At 41.9% G+C, this 19171-nt stretch overlaps 1 protein-coding gene across 3 annotated transcripts; it reads left to right on the top strand.

Annotated features, from left to right (window-relative positions):
- The first annotated feature begins 392 nt into the window (after positions 1-392).
- rell2 (RELT like 2) lies at positions 393-18007 on the top strand. Of its 3 annotated transcripts, XM_041048693.1 has the most exons (8): positions 6951-7051; positions 10137-10215; positions 10761-10967; positions 11984-12046; positions 12337-12400; positions 12912-13088; positions 13222-13487; positions 13858-14028. In XM_041048693.1, the coding sequence occupies exons 3-8, from the start codon at positions 10775-10777 to the stop codon at positions 13899-13901; spliced, it is 807 nt and encodes a 268-aa protein (XP_040904627.1). In that variant the 5' UTR covers positions 6951-7051; positions 10137-10215; positions 10761-10774; the 3' UTR covers positions 13902-14028. The 3 variants fall into 3 exon arrangements, with proteins under 3 accessions (XP_040904626.1, XP_040904627.1, XP_040904625.1); XM_041048692.1 differs by lacking the exon at positions 6951-7051 and adding an exon at positions 393-431 and having other exon boundaries at positions 13222-18007; XM_041048691.1 differs by having other exon boundaries at positions 13222-18007.
- Positions 18008-19171: the final 1164 nt, after the last annotated feature.

Here is a 19171-nt window from a genome sequence, read left to right as displayed (position 1 = left end):
GCATTATGGGTCAGAAATATGTTGTGTATTTTTCTTTGATAGAAAGCATGATACGTTTTGCGTCTGCAAACCAAAATCCATTCATTTGTCTGTGGTATTTTGTATTTGTAAACCACGCTGTTTGTTAATTTATCTTAGGGATTTTGTAAAACATGTTTTGTTTGTTTGTTAAGTTCGGTTAGGAAATGAGCTCCATAGGAGTCTGTGGGGGAGGAAAAAAAAAGACAGGCTGAATTCAAACTTACTGCAGGAGTAGGGGCACACAGACAACAGATGCCTCCCAGCTTCCTGTCAGTCTGCCCTCCTCAGCAAACAACCGCATCCTCCTGCTCCGGCCTGAGGACACGGACTCGGCTCAGCCATGGAGCAGCATCCCATCAGCAGGAACATGACCGCACAGGACCGGGCTGTGTCCCTGCCTGACTAAAAAGGTGAGTGTCCTGGCTCGATGTCTCTGTTGTGCGGTGTCTGTGGACCAGCTGTCATAGCATTGACTCGTGAAGTATTTAACCTTCACACCGATAAGGTCTCAGATACGTGCTTGGTTTCGGGACAAGGAGCGCAGCGCTGCCTTGTGTGTGATCGCAGTGTGCCTGTAGTGGTGGAGAGGACGGTGTGTTGGGGTGTTATTGCCTGGGTGGGGAGGATGGTGCAGTGTATCAGTGCTACGGCAGGTGATGGTTTATACCGAGTACCTGGTACACGCCGTCCTGGACCCTGCATGATGAATGGCACGCCACACTCCATTCAAAACTAAAATATCTTCTTACTGAATAACATAAGACCAACGCTATTTTAGGAATGGTCAATTCCTATGGTTAATCCGACAGAACAAGGAGAAATTGCTTTAATAAAACTTAAAATTTAAATACATTTTCCGCACTTGATCTAAGTCTTCAGCCAAAACGCACAGCGCTATTTGGGCGGTTGCAAACGTTGGTTTAAAGGTAGTATAAGGTACATTTGTAATGGATTCTGTGTGAGCCGAATTAAAGGGCAGAGCCGTGCGGCTGAATGAGGAGTTTTCTGGTGTTTTTTTTAAACTGCTGTGTCGCTTCCGACATATAAAGCCTCGATAAGTTGAAACAGTTTCGATTGAGGTCTGGTGTGCGGGATTCTTCGGATGATAGTTGGGAGGTCGATGCCCCCAAACGTACTAATAGCTCTACACCCTCCTTAAAGACGCACAGCAAGATAGGAGCCGAGACGTCCCGAGTGTGGAACGAAGAAGGGGCCTTGTGATGACCTCTGGATAAGGCTATTCTCTGAAATGTTGCCTGTCCTGGAATGTGGAGGAGAGTAACTGGCGTTAGTCGAGGGAAAGCTGCAGTAGGGGAAACTTCCCACGGGAAAACCGCAGAGGGCCAGCCTTCCCACAGGAACTGAGTCAGATTTATCATGCGGTGTGTGCTGTCACATCATGCACAGAGGCTTAACTAATATGAAGTAGTTAAACTAACCTACTATCAAAACTACTTGTATCTCAGTTGTCGACTTCATATCTAAAAATAAAAGATTTAATCTTAACACTCCCATAAAATTAAAGACATGAACACATACTGTTCACTGGCAAACAACAAAACATACATACAAGACACACACTTTCCTTAAATGACATTTCAAATACAATAAAGGCCTTATTTAAAAAACAAAAACTTGATTGTATATATGCAGTTCTGTCAAGTGGGAATCAGGAAGGCAAAACTCTTAATGCCATTCAGAGTGTGTACATTTTTGTACATTTGTTTGGCCAGTAAATAAGAAGACATAATAATAATAATGATTATTTGTCTCTGTTTGGGTCAGAACACATTTATATCATTATTTATTATTTATAGAGCTATTTTAGCCTGTAGGGATTCAGTTCGAGCCTCTTGCAACCATTTTTAGCTCGGGGACTATATTGGGTTACTGGCTGAAGTTGTTTTTACTGCCTGGCAGTTTTATTGTCTTTTCCATTAAGTAAGTAATTCAGTAGCATTCCTCCTTTCAATGCTCTGTCACACAAAGTATAGAATGGTCAGACCCATTAATAGCAACTTCTCTATAAAACAGAGGACCTTATACTGAACCAGGGGGGACCTCTGGTGTGTTCCTCTGATGTGGCCTGGTCCTGCGCTTGTATACATCCTGATGAGCCACTGTACGTATGGTACAGTGTGCACACACAGATAATCATCATTAACAACTAACTCGCAACCACACACCACTCACAGCTACACAATCACCACTACAGAAATTTCACACACACACATATATATATACATACTCCCAGATCTATGTTACTGTGTCTGTTATTCCTATTTTATCTTTCACTTACATCTTTGATGGAGCTGCATTCCCTTGTGCTGCTGTGTCGTATTGAATATCCCCTTTGGGGCATGAATAAAGCTCCATTGGATCTTTTTCTTATCTTCTCTGCATTAAGTCAGGGTAGTGTGAATTTGTAACTCATTGATGTGGAATAAGATTAGTAAGGAAAATAACCATCAGTTGCCACAGATAACACCTGGCTTTCTCTGGTTTGTTACACTCTTTAACATTCTTTATGTTGCCTGACTGATAGTGGATTAATGAATAATAATAAATACAATAATGGTATATTGGCCAATAGTGGGCTATAGTGGTTTTTGTTTGTTTTCCATAAACACAAATCATAAACAAAAATGAAAAACAAATGTGACCAAGATGTAGTGAGCTGGATATTTAACAGTACAAAAACTAACTCGTCAGACAGTTTCTGATTCCTTATTGGCTGACACACACAGATGCACACAGATGCGCACACACACACACACACACACACACACACACACACACACACACACACACACACACACACACAGATGCACACAGATGCACACAGATGCACACACACACACACACACACACACACACACACACACACACACACAGAGCAAGAAATTGGCTCAGATTACACACCCAGGTAAGCTAAACTGGGCAGGTGATGCAGCTAAGACTAGCTGCCCATTGTTTCTTAATGAATTAGCTTTGCTTTGAATTGTTACAGTCAATCTCACACACACACACACACACACACACACACACACACACACACACACACACACACACACACACACACACATACACACAGAAACAAATAAGCTGACAAGTAGCTTATGTGGGTTTAGTGGGTTTTGAATGATCAGTGGGATCGACAGTAGCAAACCTTTCACATCAGGGAGACGAGCATTTGAGTTTGTTCTGTTTTTACAGGACAGTGAACTAAATTAAAGCTTTCACACCTGCACAGAGGACAAAGGCGCACAATTCACCTGTGAAAAGCAAATATTATTGTAAAAGTGCATAGTAAAATACCATTGTTGAATTTAATGACCTTACTATTAATAGCACCAGTCATGACACTATTAATGGTTTTTATGGCCTGTTTAAATCACTCAAAGATGATGGCCACTCTGAAAGAAAGTGTCATAAAATCACTGCGCAGTGACTGAGATCTTTCACTCTATCTTTCTCTGTTCACATCTTTCTATCTTTCTTTAATTTCGGGATGTTACATCCTGAACATCTTGACCGATAACTGATAATAACAGCTGTGGCATAATGAAACATACTGTGTTCAAACTCTCAGTCTGTAGGGTTTCACTGCATCATCACAGCCACAGCTAAAGACATCTGTCCACATCATCCAGCCCTCCACCTTCTCTCCTCCCTGTCATCACACTCTGTTGGAGTGGCGGCTGTAACCAAACATATCCCTCCCCATCACTCCCATCCCCCTTCCCTCCTTCACTGTATCTCAGTCTTTTATGTTATGTTTTATATGAGACTTCCATGCTGAGCTACACACTGCTGTCATAACGCAGCAGACAGGTATACGAACGTCACAGGGAGGCGGCTCTGTCCAGGTCGTGATGATGCTGACTCATTGTCATCTCTCTGCTTCTCTCAGCTCTTTCGCCTCTTTAAGCTGTGACTGTGTGTAAAGGACAAAGAGAGAGAGAGTGTGTGTGTGTGTGTGTGTGTGTGTGTGTGTGTGTGTGTGTGTGTTTGTGTGTGTGTGTGTGTGTGTGTGTGTGTGTGTGTGTGTGTGTGTGTGTGTGTGTGTGTGTGTGTGTGTGTGTGTGTGTGGGTGGGTGGGTGGGTGGGTGCGTGCATCAACTACCTTCCTCTCAGCATCAGATCTGTTTCATCTCTACGTCTCATTTAAAAAATGTCAAACGTGTATTGGCTGTTAACGTTCCTTCTAAACTAGTTTAGACTTGATTTCTTTGGCCCTGTCAGTGGATGGCCAAAGTTGGTTAGTCAGCTGGTTGACTGTGGATACACATAGTATATCCTGACCACAGCATTGTTTCAAGACAAAGTATTTTGAAAACTTGTGGGTTTTTTTTTTTTTTTACCCTTGCTATTGATATTCATGACCCCCTGACATTTCAGGACAGGAAACACCGAAGTCTAGTGACAGATAAACAGTAAAGCCACTGAGAAAGAAGAGGTGTGCATTTTCCTCCCCCCTGTCTGAAGAGGAAGGTCATTCTCCCGTCCTTCATGGTGGCGACGTGGTCAATAACCACGTCATAGAATTTCCCACAGGCCTTTAGGTCCTCACCAAGAGTCAGTGGATATTTTGCCTAGGCTGACAAGTCTGTCCTGTCCACATGTGTCCCTGGTGGCTGGTATCAGCATGCAGACTTTCAGACAGCGTGCGCTGTGGGCTATCCTCAGTAAGAAGCTGTACCAGATCTCCTGCTGGCTTGTGAAACAGCTTGATGTTGTACAGCGTGTGTTGAGCTCATTCCCTAACGTCTGCTCATCGGAGAATGTATACGTCTTGATCAGCTGAGCCAGCTTACTGCTGGGAAATGCAGCAGGCTTTCAGAGACATGCAAATGATGTGTGATCCACTACCTGAAAAAAAGCTCAGGGGTTCCATGTCTGCTCCATGTCCTCCCGGCCACTGCGATGATGTCTACTTTAGGTTTACACAGGACTCCTGGCTGATTGAACTGTTTCATCAAAGATGCCACTGAAGTTTGTGTGTGTGTCTGTGTGTGTCTGTGTGTGTGTGTACGTGTACTTCATCTATCCTTTTTGGTCAGTCCTCACAATTTTAAAGGGCTGTTTGAGGGTTCAGACTTGGTTTTAGGGTTCAGGTTAGAATCAGGTTTAGGTTAGGATCAGGGTTAAGGTTAGGCATTCAGTTCAGAACGGTTCAGGTTAGGGTAAGGTGCTAGGGAATGCATTGTATCAATGAGTGTCCTCACAAAGATATAAGTACAAGTATGTGTGTGTGTGTGAACGATGAGCACTCATCACAGATTGTGGAGAAGAATGTGAAGGTTAGATTCCTCTGAGACAACAGCAGGATGAAGCTTTGATGAGCGAGGTTAAAACAGCAGAGTCAAGTCCAGGTGAAGGTTTTGGTCATGGTGAGATAAGAAGATGCAAACCTGTGGAACTTTTCACTGCTCTAAGTCAATGTCTCCATGTCAAAACTATTTATATTCCATTTATAGTCTTTTCTCCTCAATAGAGTCTCTACATTGTTGAATAATAGAAATAATAATGTTTAAAATGCATTTTAATCTTTATTTCATATATAAAGAAAAGAAAGTAAAAACATCTAAAAAAAAAAAATCAAGTCCTGGTGTATTCAGTCTGAAAAACAAACATGAAACAACCTTGAATGAGAAAAGGAGGATGAAGAAAGGGACAGTCGTCACCACTGTGGCTGGGACATGAATCCAGCCCCAGCTCTTTGCTTCATGTCAGTCCCTCTCTCTCCCTCCTTTCCTGTCTCTTTCTACTGGCTATCAAATAAAGGCAAAATGCCATATAAAAAAAAAAACCCAAAAAAACAAAACAAAATAAGAACACCAAGAGGGCTCTAGTTTGGTTTTTGTCAAACACTGATAAGAGCTCTGGAATACAGATCCTCTGACTGTGTCTTTGAACACAGAAGATGTGATGCACTGGAGATGGAATATTAGACATGCAGTAGTTAAATGCAGCAGTAAAGGATTATAATGAAATTATAGCCTGTAACTCTGTGTGTCTGCTGTTTTTCTTTAAAGTTCAGGTTTGGGAGTTAAACCATGGACAAACCTCTTTTATTTTGTTATCTTCTTTTTTTTTTTTAGAGGAGCGATAGAGTTGAATGTCACTCACATTGAGCTGCAGCTCTGTCAACAAGCTGGTCAGTTAGAGAGGGACCAACGTCAGCACAGGAGTCCTGTTATACAGAGACATGGCAATGAATAAGTGAATAAGTGCTGATGGAATCACTTCAGATCAACATCAGTTGTTACAGTGCCTTGCAAAAGTATTCATACTGCAGTCAGGGCCTTGAGGAGTGTGGGTATTAATATGACTGGGTGGAGGTGCGTGTATGTTGTGTTGACTGTGTCAGCTAACAACGACGTGCCCAGGATGTGTAGCGAGAAATGTGTGAAAGAGCGTTGTGTATCATGTAACGTACATTTTGTGTGATAGACATGTGTGTGTGTGTGTGTGTGTGTGTGTGTGTGTGTGTGTGTGTGTGTGTGTGTGTGTGTGTGTGTGTGTGTGTGTGTGTGTGAGGGGTGTTGTTGGATGCTGATAAGCCAGTGGGAGGGCAACACTGATAAGCTGTTATATGTTAGCTCGTAGTCAGTGCTGTGTGTTTGTATACATGTGTTTGTATGTGAATGTGTGTTACAGGGGAGAACTAGTGTCATATTTACAGGCCTCTGCATATCTTTATTATTATCATTATTATTATATTTTATTTTTAACTGTTAAACCAGGGAGGATGAGGCTTGTTGCCTTGTATGAACACCACACTGTGTCTGTCCCCCCTTCTCTCTCTGTAGATAGACAGATAGAAAGGTGGGGCTAAGAGGAGCCCATGCTGTGCAGGAGGGGTACACACTGTCTGCTACTTTGAACTTATCCAACACACACTTTTTTTACATTATCAACCAAATCTCAACAGCTTTTTCTGTGCAATTTGTTGGCACACTTCTGGCTGACCATGCTGACTTTCACATGTTTGGATGACCTCCACTGTTGACAGGCCTGGAAAATGGTAAGGACTGTCTATTGGTTGGGCTACATGCATTAAAAAAAAAGCTGTTCCAAGTTTAATGTATTTTGCAAGACTCATGCATTTGTAAGACAGATTATAGGTTGGGCAACATTACACATCTGCTATATTTAGGTCTTTAAAGTAGGTATATCACAATAACATTTGGAGAAAACGGACTGTACAGGCACACACATGTTCACATGAACTTGCCTGAAGGATATAATTGCAAAAAAATAAAAGAATATCAGAAAGGATATTAAGTGAAAAATGAAGCTTGGTTCAGGTGACTGTAACGTGTCCTCATATGTGATGATGCTGGTTAGTTCTCCTTTCTCTGTCTTCTTTTATGAAGTGGACTCCTGGCTTTCATTTTTGTCATATAGTCTGTAAGTCTTGATGCAGTTGGGTCAGTCATGTGTGATTCTCTCGTTTTGCCACACTAGGAGCTATATACACTGTTGCCTATAAAGTTGGAATAATTTGGTTTTCAGACACATTCCTCTTTTTATTCCTATTTATAGACATCAGTTATCACATTGGAAGAGACTGATCAATAAAGTTTTGAGAAGATGTACACGTTATCTATCAAGAATAAACCACAATCTCTCAGGGTTCCTGTTGGTCGGGTGGGGGGGGGGCCTCAGGGCAGCTGAGGGGCCTCAGGGCAGCTGCCGGCCTTGCCCTGGTTGATAATCTTGCCTTGGCCACATTGTGTCTCTGATATTGCTGCGAGTTGTGTGTTTGTTTGCTGTTGGAAAATTGGCTGCAAACCTTCCTATCGGTTACATCGAAATAAAAGCCAGTATTCACACTGATAGAATAAATGCTACCAAACTCTGATGAGGCAGCTGTATACAGGTTTATGAGCTGTAATTATTAACATTTAGACCCATTAATTGCAGTGGGTGTATGGTTCTACTAATTACTGAAATGCTACAAAAACATAATCATGGAAAAGTAGCCAGTTTAGGCTGTTGAAACGATATTGCAGTGCTAGCAGTGGGGCAAGCCATCTTGGAATAATGGGTGAACCAGAATAACAGGAGGTTTTTGTACTCTTTACCTTCGGCCCCCGCTGTGTGAGCACAGCATGGGGCTTGAGGATTGAGCCAGTCTAATGATAGGATGTTCCTGTTTAACCATTTCAGATGCTCCTATGAGATGAACCACAGCTGTTATATTAGATCATTATGGGGACATTTTGATCTGTCAGAGCAGAAAAAGCACTGGTTAAACTAATAACATTTGTAAGCCATCCCTGTGAGCCAGCATGTACAACAGTGTCATGACAGGTATTAACCATACACGTGTGCTCCTCCTCCTGTGACATGTCAGAGTGACTGTCAAACAAAACAAAAACAAAGGAGAACGATAGAAGTGGCAGCAGCAGAGGCAGTGATACTAACCGTGATATAATAATAAAGAACCTGTAGTTGTGTGAAACCAGCCAGCCCAGCAGACCCCAGAGTCCACGACCTTTCATCTCTTCAGACACTCACAGACTCACATTGACTACATTTTTGTTTTAGTAATTCAATTCAATTCAATTCAATTCCATTTTATTTCTATAGCACCTTCCACAATCAAAATTGTCTCAAAGTGCTTCACAGAGACCCAGAGTCTAACCCCAGAGCAAGTACTTAAGGCGACAGTGGCAAGAAAAAACTCCCTTTTAACAGGAAGAAACCTTGAGCAGAACCTGGATCATATGGGAGACCCTCCTGCTGATGGCCGGGCTGGGTGAAAGGAGGAAAAGGAGGAAGATAGGACAGCTAGGAATGGAGGAGAGGAGGAGAAGGACATGCAGCATAATACAAACAGGGTTGGCAATGGACAATGTTAGAGGGCCAGCATTCAGATTACAGTTAGTGAACAGTTAGTGGATACTGTGTGCTCAGCAGATTACAGTTATGATAGGAAACAGAGCACAGAAGCAAAAAGTTGTCATGACTGGTAATTATTTACATTACAGTCTGCAAAGAATATTAATCCAATATTTATCTGTAGCAGAATGGAACAAATAATAATAATAATAAATAAAGTTAATTGTTGTTTGACTGTTTTAAGACTAAAAACTAGTTTTTTTTCGGTTATACTCTAAACTAAACTCTAATGCTGGTAGTGAGGCATGTTTTAATCATTTTCTAATTGCTATATTTTATTTATTTTTTTTTTTTATTTTTTTTTTTATTATTTATTTATTTTTTTGTGAAATGAAAGCCCTCACAGGTCTACACCTGTGTTTTGATTTGACCAGCTGATCAGACACTTCTGCTCAGGACTGTTTGAGCATGAACAGACCACTGAGGCCTCCTGACTTTCCTTCTGTTTATCAAGTATCATACATCATTAGATTGGGATGGTAGGCCTTTGTCAAGGCAGACACTTTGACTTGTCCCACTAGTAAAAGCACAGGTCTGTCTAAGAACACCACCAGTGGGCCCATTCCACCACAGTGTGCCAGCACGGGCAGTAACAGGGCTTTGGAAGTGGTATTGTTCAACTAAATATTATAATGTACTGCAGCAATTATAATAATATTAACAACGCGTTTTCCAGCCAGGTGTGTAAAAACATTGTTACAAGCTAATAAGAAAACAGTGTCAAAGGTCGGCTTACTGCTTGTCAGCAGCACAAATTAGCACATCAGAGTTCACCCATGTTGTATTAGACCATTGTGGAACGTTTTGTTCTGTCAGGGCAGACTCAGTGATTTACTTCACCCACTAATCACTGTGATTCTGCTGTAATGAACTGGGCTTTGTGCTGGCTCACTGCCATCCTTTACTGGGATTAATTGCTGTTATTTAACTTTATTAACTAACTGTTTTAATAACTTGGTTTGTATACTGTTTGTACTTTTTCCCTCTTTTTCTCTTCTTTCTGTCTTTTTTCTATCTTCTCTTCTTTCCCATCACATTGGCAGCTGTACACATTTACTACCTTTGTACCATCTGCCCTCCCCGTCTGTCTTTGAGCTGTAGACAGACGTGATGCATTTGGATTTATAAGGGAGATTAGATTCTGTTAAGATTCTGATAATGGACCCTGTTTCTCTTCCTGTCTCTCTCCCTGTTTCGCACAGGCTGACTCTTGATATTGACCAGTCTGCAACAGTGGAACAACAGAAGGTTTGAAGATGATTTGAACCAAAGACAAAGTCTGTATGTTTTTTCCCTTACAGTTATTTGTGTCTTTCTTGATTGAGCTGGGTGGGGATGGATGGGGGTGTTACAGGCGTTACAGCTCTAATCTTCCTGATCATTCTTGGAAAACCATGCTTAAAGACAAATTATTGCTTTGTCTCTTTCATCTAGTTGTTAGAAACCTTTTCCATTTTCCTTATCTCAGTAATTGTAATGTACCTGTGATGTGTGGGTGCTATAAGCTGCTGCATAATGTTCATGGCTGTCATCAACAACCTTTTTCAATTGGAACCAAACAACACCGTTAAGGGATATGGATGAGGCAGTTACAAAGTGACATGTCCCAGTTTATCCTGGTAGATAGGAGTCTCATTATTTTCTTTATCTAAACCTTATTTTAATTTTACACACAGTTTTCATTTGTATCCCCTAAATAACCTCTTGAGGAAATGAGGGGGGGGGGGCAAACCCATCTCAGTTCACCAAGATGCTTGTATTTAAATGGTTAAACAAATACTGGAGATGCAGGAAAACGTGAAATCCAAATTCTCTCTCAATCTCAGGTTAAACCCACATTATGACTGAGTTCGAAGCCTCTGGGGTGGGGGAGCATCCCCCGCCCTACATGATCTTTCTGGTGGTCTTCCTCTTCTTCCTCACTGGACTGCTGGGCTTCCTCATCTGCCACCTGCTGAAGAAGAAGGGTTACCGCTGCCGAACAGGAGATTTGGATGATGAAGAGGAGGAGAAGGTTGGAGGAGATGCAGACGGTGAGGAAAAAAGTATAATAGGCAAAGAAGGGGCATCTTTTTTTTTTAACGAATAAAGATGAGTTTACTCGACTCAGGTAGCACTACTCTGCCCGTGGACACGTGTGTGATGTCCTCTGTGATCCTGGAGGGTTAAAGTGGGAAATGGCAGGTTTGGGGAAACCGGTGAAAGAACGTCAGGCCGCAGAGGAAAGGAATTCAGCCCTGGACTTCTCATTTTCATCTCTTTTTCTTTCTCTCCAGCTGGGTTTTTCACCTGCAGCGCTTCAGAAATATACAAACACTCACCAATCTTTACACTTTTCTTTGAAGAGTGTATTACAAGCACTCACTCATTCATATAAAGTTATTCAAACATACACTCACTTTGGTACATAAAACTGTTTATGGGCGTTCACACACTTGTAAACACACAGAGACACATGTACAAACAGCTGAATTACATGAGAGCGCAAAGGACGAGCTGCTCTGAAACACTTAATGATTATTTAGAAAATCTTTTGCCTGCACTACATTCAAACGTCCAGCAAGTTAGTTCTTCTTATACTTTGTTCAAACCAAGCTGAAAACTCTCACTGCTTTGAGGGGACACAGGTTGCTGCATGTCCAAAGCACTTTCACCTGTTTTTTTCTAAAATAATGTAAATGTCAGTGACAGTGTATGGTGTCTTTCTAGGCATCACCACATCAACAGTGCCCGTGTTGCTCAGGTTAACGCACAGACAGCACTGTCAACACTGGAAGAAATAGTCCCACTGAACCACTGGTGACAACTTTGGTTTGTGGACTGTCCTGAGTAATAGGGACACTGTTCCTGGAAAGACAGCACCACGTTCACGATTCTATTCATCTCCATTGTGCTGGGGCAAATATCTGAAAACCCTTTTTAGAACATTGGGTGAGCTTAGGTGAACCAGTGTTGGCTGACAGACAGTATGGGTGTGGTACTTGGCTAAAGGACAGCAGTACCTAAAAGATATGGTTTTTAATTTGTTTCCTGTGTTGCTGTATTTCAGATGAGGATGAAGAGAACCAGGATACAGTGGAACAAATCCTCAAATGCATCATTGAAAATGAAGGTGAGTCATATAAAAATTGCCGAAAGGGCTTTTGGATTTAATTAAGTTAAATTTAGTCCAAGTAAAAGTTAGTCAGCTTAAATCTATTCTTATCTTCCGGTTTATTGTCCTGCGTCCCTGGTTTTTACATCACTGTTCGCTGCTTTTTCTGTTTTTATGCCAGAAAATAGATAAAGGACGCACATATCCAGGGCACTGCAATTTTATTCTTATCAGATTAGATTAGTAAAATCCAGCTAACAGTACTTGATTTGTGCTGCTCTAATATGGGTTCCTGTTGTCACCTGTAGCTAACATGGAAGCCTTCAACGAGATGTTGGGAAACCACAATCTCTGTGTGCGTCATGATGCCAGGTGAGCTCACCCAGCTTAGCATACATTAATGTGACATACTTACAGGTTAATGTCACAATGAATCATTTTAACTTTCAGTCTGGATCTTCACTAATTCTGGATTTTTCAAAATAAATGTTCATGCTACAATACCTGTTCACATTTAGCTTGAATGCCAGTTGGCAGTAATACCAAAATGATTTCCGTTATCTGACTACACCATTAGACATAGCTAACCATTTAAAAGCAGCACTCAGGGACTTGGCATGATACTGGCCAGTGGCAAGGATGAACTGATTTAGCCTTAAATGATCACCATTATATAAATAGTCTGACCCACTAAAATGATTTTATAAATATAGTTGCTTTAAATTGCTAAAATGATGTTCTCTGTGTATCAATTGTCCAAATGACATCCATGTACTTTAACTCATGAGCAGCCTAGAGAAGCATAAGTTCAGCTTAGACCTACACATGTCACCTCAATAAGAATAATGTTCATGATAATCATAATGAAAATGTTGATGTCCAGGTTGCGTAAGGAGTCTATTGGTGGTGTTCCTCCCCATCACCACACGGTCCACTCAGGCACCGAGCACAACTCCTGCCACCTCTGTGCTCAGGTTCGATCTAAAAAAGGCCGTAGACACAGCAGAACACCCCGACCAAGACAACGGCCTGGAGAACAGACTGTCTTCTCTGTTGGCAGGTAACAGCACATACTTGAACCACTTCTGCATAATACATGCTTGAATAGAGAAGCAATGTCAGAAAATAAAATGGAAAGAGAGGAAGTATGAACAATGTTAAAAGTAGTTGTTTATGTATTATTACCTTCTTAGATTTCGGGTGACGCACACTGATAAGAAGCTTCATGGAGGCCCCAATCCATTGGTCAGTTCAGGGGACCAGCTGGACCAATCCCAGGACAGCGAGGAGCGGAAGGAAGGCGGGTACAACTTGAGGAGCATGTTCAAGGATGCCCACCCTTCCTCAGAGAGCACTAATGGGGTTGCCCCAAATGTGGGGAAACGAAAGAAGAGTGTGACCATATTTGGGTTGAGGAGGGGCAGTGACCCTGTTGGCATTAAAGGACTGGAGGGAACAGGTAGGGAGACTGGAGGTGTAAAATTTGCTATTCAGCAGCAACCTATCGTGCTGGAGGAGCTGGTGCAGGCAGAGAATATTGATATTGCCCCTGATTATGGTACAAAACCTGGTTCCAAACTTGGAAGTGAGCTATCAAAGAATCAAACCCTTGTTCCACCACAACAAGAGGCTAAAACAGCAGGTTCTGTTAATTCTCCTTCTCCCCAAAGTAAAAAACAGGCCCATAATTTGAGCTCTACTCGTGAGGATGGCTCTAAACATAGGCCTAGCCCTGAACCTCGTACAAACAGTCCAATCAAACCGTCATTTGAGAGTATGGCAACTTCTGCTCCCAGCTCACTACTCATTCCATCTCCCACTTTGCCCAGACAGACAACGGAGAAACAAGGACATGTCAAGGATAAAGTGTTAAAAAATGAGGAGGATTATGATCCCGGGCCCCTGCAGACCTCTACACCAATCGTCCCCATAGCAGGATCCATTCCAGGTTTCGCTCCTGTCGTTCCTACTGGTCAACCTGAATCCTGTCCTAGCACAGTTTCTCCAGTCATCCAAACTCCCCCTGACCCAAGCTCCAGCCCAGATCTGGAGCCAGGTTTTGGTGCTAGCCTAGCTTTAATAAGTTTGGGCTCATCTCCTCCGTCTTCATTCCCAATCAAGACCCCATCTTCAGCCTCTTCATTACAAACTCCTACCTCATCCGAGGCAGTCATGCCAAGCCCCAAACTAAGCTCAAGAAATACGCCATCAGAGGCTGCAAAAACTGCCTATTCCCTGGCCCTCACTCCAAGCCCCAAACTCCCATCGGGCCGAGCACTTTCTAGCCAATCTCCTATTTCATCAAAAATTTCTAGTCCATTACAAGCCCGAACTCCGTCACCTGCTCTTAGCGCTAGCCCCAAACTTGACACCATGCCAGTCTCACCACAAACTCCCTCTTCTTCTCCAGCTGGCCAAAACCCATCCTTGAGCAGGTCACCTAATCTGACTTTGAAGTCAGGAAGTATTATGTCTGTAACACCTATGACCAAAGGGGATATGGTTTCAAGCCCATTATCTCTAAAGGACCAACAGCTTGAAGTAGCCAGAATCCCAAAGACAGAAGAGAAGACAGAAATAAAGAGGGTTGGGATCCTGAAAACAGCTAAACTTTCGCCAGTTGAGGGAGATTTTAAAGGTTCTGCCCTGTCCTCTCCCTCTGATCAGTTTTCTAAAGACAGGCTTAGCAGTTTGCCTCTGTCACCCTCCAGCCCACTGTCCCCCTCCTCGCCTGTAGGGAGCAGAATAAGTAGTGTGACCGTTGTCAAAGCCAGCCCAGACAGCAAGAGAGAGTTTTCTGTTGCCACTGTGTTGGAGGATGAGGCATCTCCTACATCAATAAAAGACCAGAAAGGAGAGTCTTCTGAACCTGGGGTTGAAGCAGGAATTAGTCCAGCAGCTGGTCATTTAGGAGAGGTTTCTGTTTCATATATTGGACAACCTGACAGTCAAAGAGGAGAGACTTCTTCGGCAGAGGTTAGGTCAACAGTGAGCCAAGACAAAGATGACATGGTGGAGATGGAAGATATTAGAGATTGTAAGGTGATGCAGGTACAAGAAGCAGAGAGGGTGGAGGCGGTGGTGGAGAAGATGGTACACACTCAGTCAAAACAGGACTGAGGGGTGAACTCTCAAGATGGTGAAAAGTTCAAGCTGTCCTGTGATATTCCAAAGAAAGAAGTGAAGCGTGGACAACACCCAGCTGACTATAGGAAAAGAAATGTATCAATAATAAAAATTAAGTATCATTTAACCACAGCTGTGAATATGCTACACTGAGACTGGACTGGCTGGTTAAAAGATTAGCCAGTTATGGAAAATCATCTGATTTCACCAGATTTTGATCCCTTTCACCACTAATCACATACACCTTATGTCATGGCTAACCATTTTTGTGTTTCAGCCATGTTTTAGCCAATACTAGCTGCATGGCTTCAAGGATGGAAATGTCGGTCAGCCCACCACTTTGGTCCAGCTTAAAATATCTCAACTGGTCAATTGGTGGTCACCAGATGATGACTCCTACTGACTTTGGTGATCCCCAGACAGGTGGATTACCCTTACATTTTGGACAGACATTTGAGGTCCCCAGACTCTGCTTACCCTCCTGAATTTTCTAGTTCCATTATCAGGTTTTTGCTTATCCAGTGAAATATGTACTTAATCACATGGCACAAAAATAGGCCCATGTATACATACCACTGCAGATTCCCACAAGGTAGAAGGTCTGATATCTGGCATTTAATTTTTTGCATTAAAATGCTGCTGTTCTGTAGTAACATAGTCAACAAATTTATCACTCAGATCTATTCATCCATCTTCTATACCGCTTGGTCTGTCAGGGTCGCAGGGGAGCTGGAGCCTATCTCAGCTGACTACGGTGGAGAGACAGGGTACGCCCTGGACTAGTCGCCAATCACAGGGCCGATACACAAAGACAGACAACCACACACGCACACACTCACACACGGAGCAATGTAGAGTATCCAGTTAACCTAATGTGCATGTTCTTGGGATTGTGGGAGGAAGCCGGAGTACCTGGTGAAAACCCATACCGGCACAGGGAGAACATACACCTGGGTTCGAACCTGGAACCCTCTTGCTATGAGGTGACAGTGGTTAGCACTGTCGCCCTATTACTGAGATATTGTTTTCAAAGTTTGTGTTTCTCTATTGAAATTCTTGTCTGGACTAAAGTGGTTGGCCAGCAACAGAATGACAAACTGACCTTGCCAAATATTAATTACTGGACTCTTGTATTGAGTTGTGAAAACGCAAGTCTGCTTTTAATTTGGCATTAATGCAGATGATGCTTACTATCATGGGTAACACAACCAAAGACAGCTTCAAGATTCTACTATTGTACTATTTCATACTATGAAATAGAAACACTGGAAATGAATGGAAACAAATGGCTTCTTAGAACAATATATCCTTAAATCTAAAATGATTCAGAATGCATTTTGAAAATGGTCAGCAATGCTGTAAAATATTCATCACTGGTAGTTAAACTTGTATCCACTGGTATATTAATGCTTTAGTTTGCCTCCTATATGGTGATTTCCTACATTTACCAAAATGAAGGAAATATCTGAAGAATGACTGGCAGCTTATGTTTATTTAAGAGTAGTGTAAGTGTATGAACATAATTCAACACATTTCATCTTTGGACCTACTAACCATAAACTAACCATAAATTAAGTGATACAGGGTGTCAATACACCTGATACAAGTTTTCCTTTGACGAAATGCCTCGTGTGTTTGACTGACCAACTGGCTGGATTTTGATTAATTAACATCTGAATTGACCTGTTAATGGACTGATTACATTTGGGTCTTTAACCAGAGCTGTGTGATTAATTTATTGATTTGGTAAGCAGCATGATAATCATGCGAAATGTAAGATCTACTACTGATGGCTGGCACCTTCAGATCTCAGCTATCAGGTCTTACTGATTTTGAATCAAGATAAACAGCACAAGCACAAAGTGAGCAGCAGTCACTCCCTTCCACGGCTCCAGGGCAGCTGGAATTTTTGTAATTATATTTGACCCTATGCTACAGTTATATGTAAAAGTTTGGGCACCCCTGGGCAAATTACATATTTTATTTTACACACACCCTCCCTCTCCCCTCTGAGTGGTACAGCAGGACCTCATCCCTCGCTGGCTTTCCACATCAACACTACCAGTTGTGTTAAACCTAGGTCCTTTGTGGTTTTGGGTAAGGGCTTTATTTTCTTAGCACCACCCCAACACTATACCAGCAGTCATCTAGTGGACCATATGCAGTAGTCATATCAATATAGTAGTAGTAGTAAGTTCCTCTACTAGTTCTAGTGTAATGAATTACTTCCACTGATAAATATGCTACATTGTCTGTATGCTGACCCCCCGAGTCTGAAAAGACTACGTCATTTTAGGAACTGATACATATTCATTCATATATTGACTGTTTTACCAATCTTGTTATTCACACCACTTCTCTCTGCTTATGCAATTTCATCATGTGACATTGCTCAGCATAAATTAAATGCTTTCCAGGAGAGTGCAAAACAATGGTAAGTGAGAGCCTTGATGGAACGTACAGCCATGGACAGTCTGTACTGATGGTTGTATTATCAAGCAATATAGTTCGAGGCTTGGCAGTGTGGAGTCCTGTGCGTGAGAAACAGGCTCTCAGACTACAGAGTCATGAAACTTCCACAGAATAAACTCTGCAGTCTTCAAAGCTGTGAAACTTATGAATAATATATTTTAAAATATGATTTGTATTTTGAAGTATAATGGAGTATTTTAAAGTCTAACTTGTACAGTGTCTTTATGAGATAAGAGGTGATGTACATTGGTGACTAATATGTTTTTTTTTGTTGCCCCTCATTTTACTATACAGTAGAACTCACTGAGACTTCTGAGGACACAACTGGTCTAACTAGTCTATTATACTATTGTGAAGGATTAAAAATATCCTATAATTCCAGTGTGGGAGCAGGTCTATGATGTTTTACATTATGTATTTATACACAACTTTACTGTACAGTACATCTATACTCTCTAAATATCAAGGGCATATATTATACATTCTGCAAACAGTGTTGATAATATTCTCTTGACTATACCTTTAGGTATAGTCAATTATAGGTATATGAATATCTGACTGCTCATGTTAATGATAAAAGCACAATCAAAACCTATTGGAATAATGGGCAAAATTATCCAGGTTGTCAAAAATGGAAAATAGAACAAAAGGAAGTGAGTTAAGATCACTGCTGATAGACAGCCTTCTCAATTCATCTTTCACATTATGGTAATTAAGGATAAGAACAACATATTAAAGTAGTAAACTGAAACTTTCTACTTTCCTTGCTCGGACCACATTCATCTTGAAACTCTGTCTTCGTTTTGACCTCAACCCACACCTGTAAAGTTTGGTGACTGCATGATGCACGGTTGTGATGCTACAGTGGTGACAGATCTGTCCACAGACAGACCTTTAGAAGTGTATTCCTGCAGGGAGTAGACATGTCCCTCTTGTCCATCGTGAGAAACACCATGGTGACATGTACTTGCTGGCGCTCAGCCAGTATACATTCCAGCCTCTGGCCCTGGAGAATCACTGGAAACTGAACAGAAGGAGTTTACCAGACATAGTTCAGAGCTTTCAAGTCAGAGGTCAACATCATTTCCTGGCCTTTATGGGAAACCAACCAGAATTTCTGTAATCTGCCGTCCCAGTTGTCCTCTCATTCTTTTGCCCCTTCCACACTGGACAAAACATCCATAAACACCTGGTCATATACATACTGGTCATGGTGATTTACTGGCTGCAGCTCTGATCAGCACTGATGGACACATGACACTCAGGTGAACATGCTAATTTTCGCCCCTTTTTCTGGAGCAAAGCTATGCCGCGTGTTCTGTGTTCTGTGTTGTTGGTGTGTAAATAGCCAAGAACTTTTGTTTTTTTTACAGTCTTTGGTATTAACATGCAACAGAGATTTTGTTATCTGTATGCAACACGGCACGATGCAGCAGCAGTAACAAGACAGCGAGGTCAGAGTAAGGCCCTGATCAGACAGGATGCAGGTTTTGCAGTAAGTGCTTTGTGTGCTGCTCATGCTCCCTCTGGGCCTTCATGTTTTTA

This window comes from Toxotes jaculatrix, chromosome 10, assembly GCF_017976425.1.
Source record: "Toxotes jaculatrix isolate fToxJac2 chromosome 10, fToxJac2.pri, whole genome shotgun sequence".
In the NCBI taxonomy this organism is placed as follows: domain Eukaryota; kingdom Metazoa; phylum Chordata; class Actinopteri; family Toxotidae; genus Toxotes; species Toxotes jaculatrix.
The sequence above is the reverse complement of the archived record's forward strand: the minus strand, read 5'-3'. Positions and strand labels throughout refer to the sequence as shown.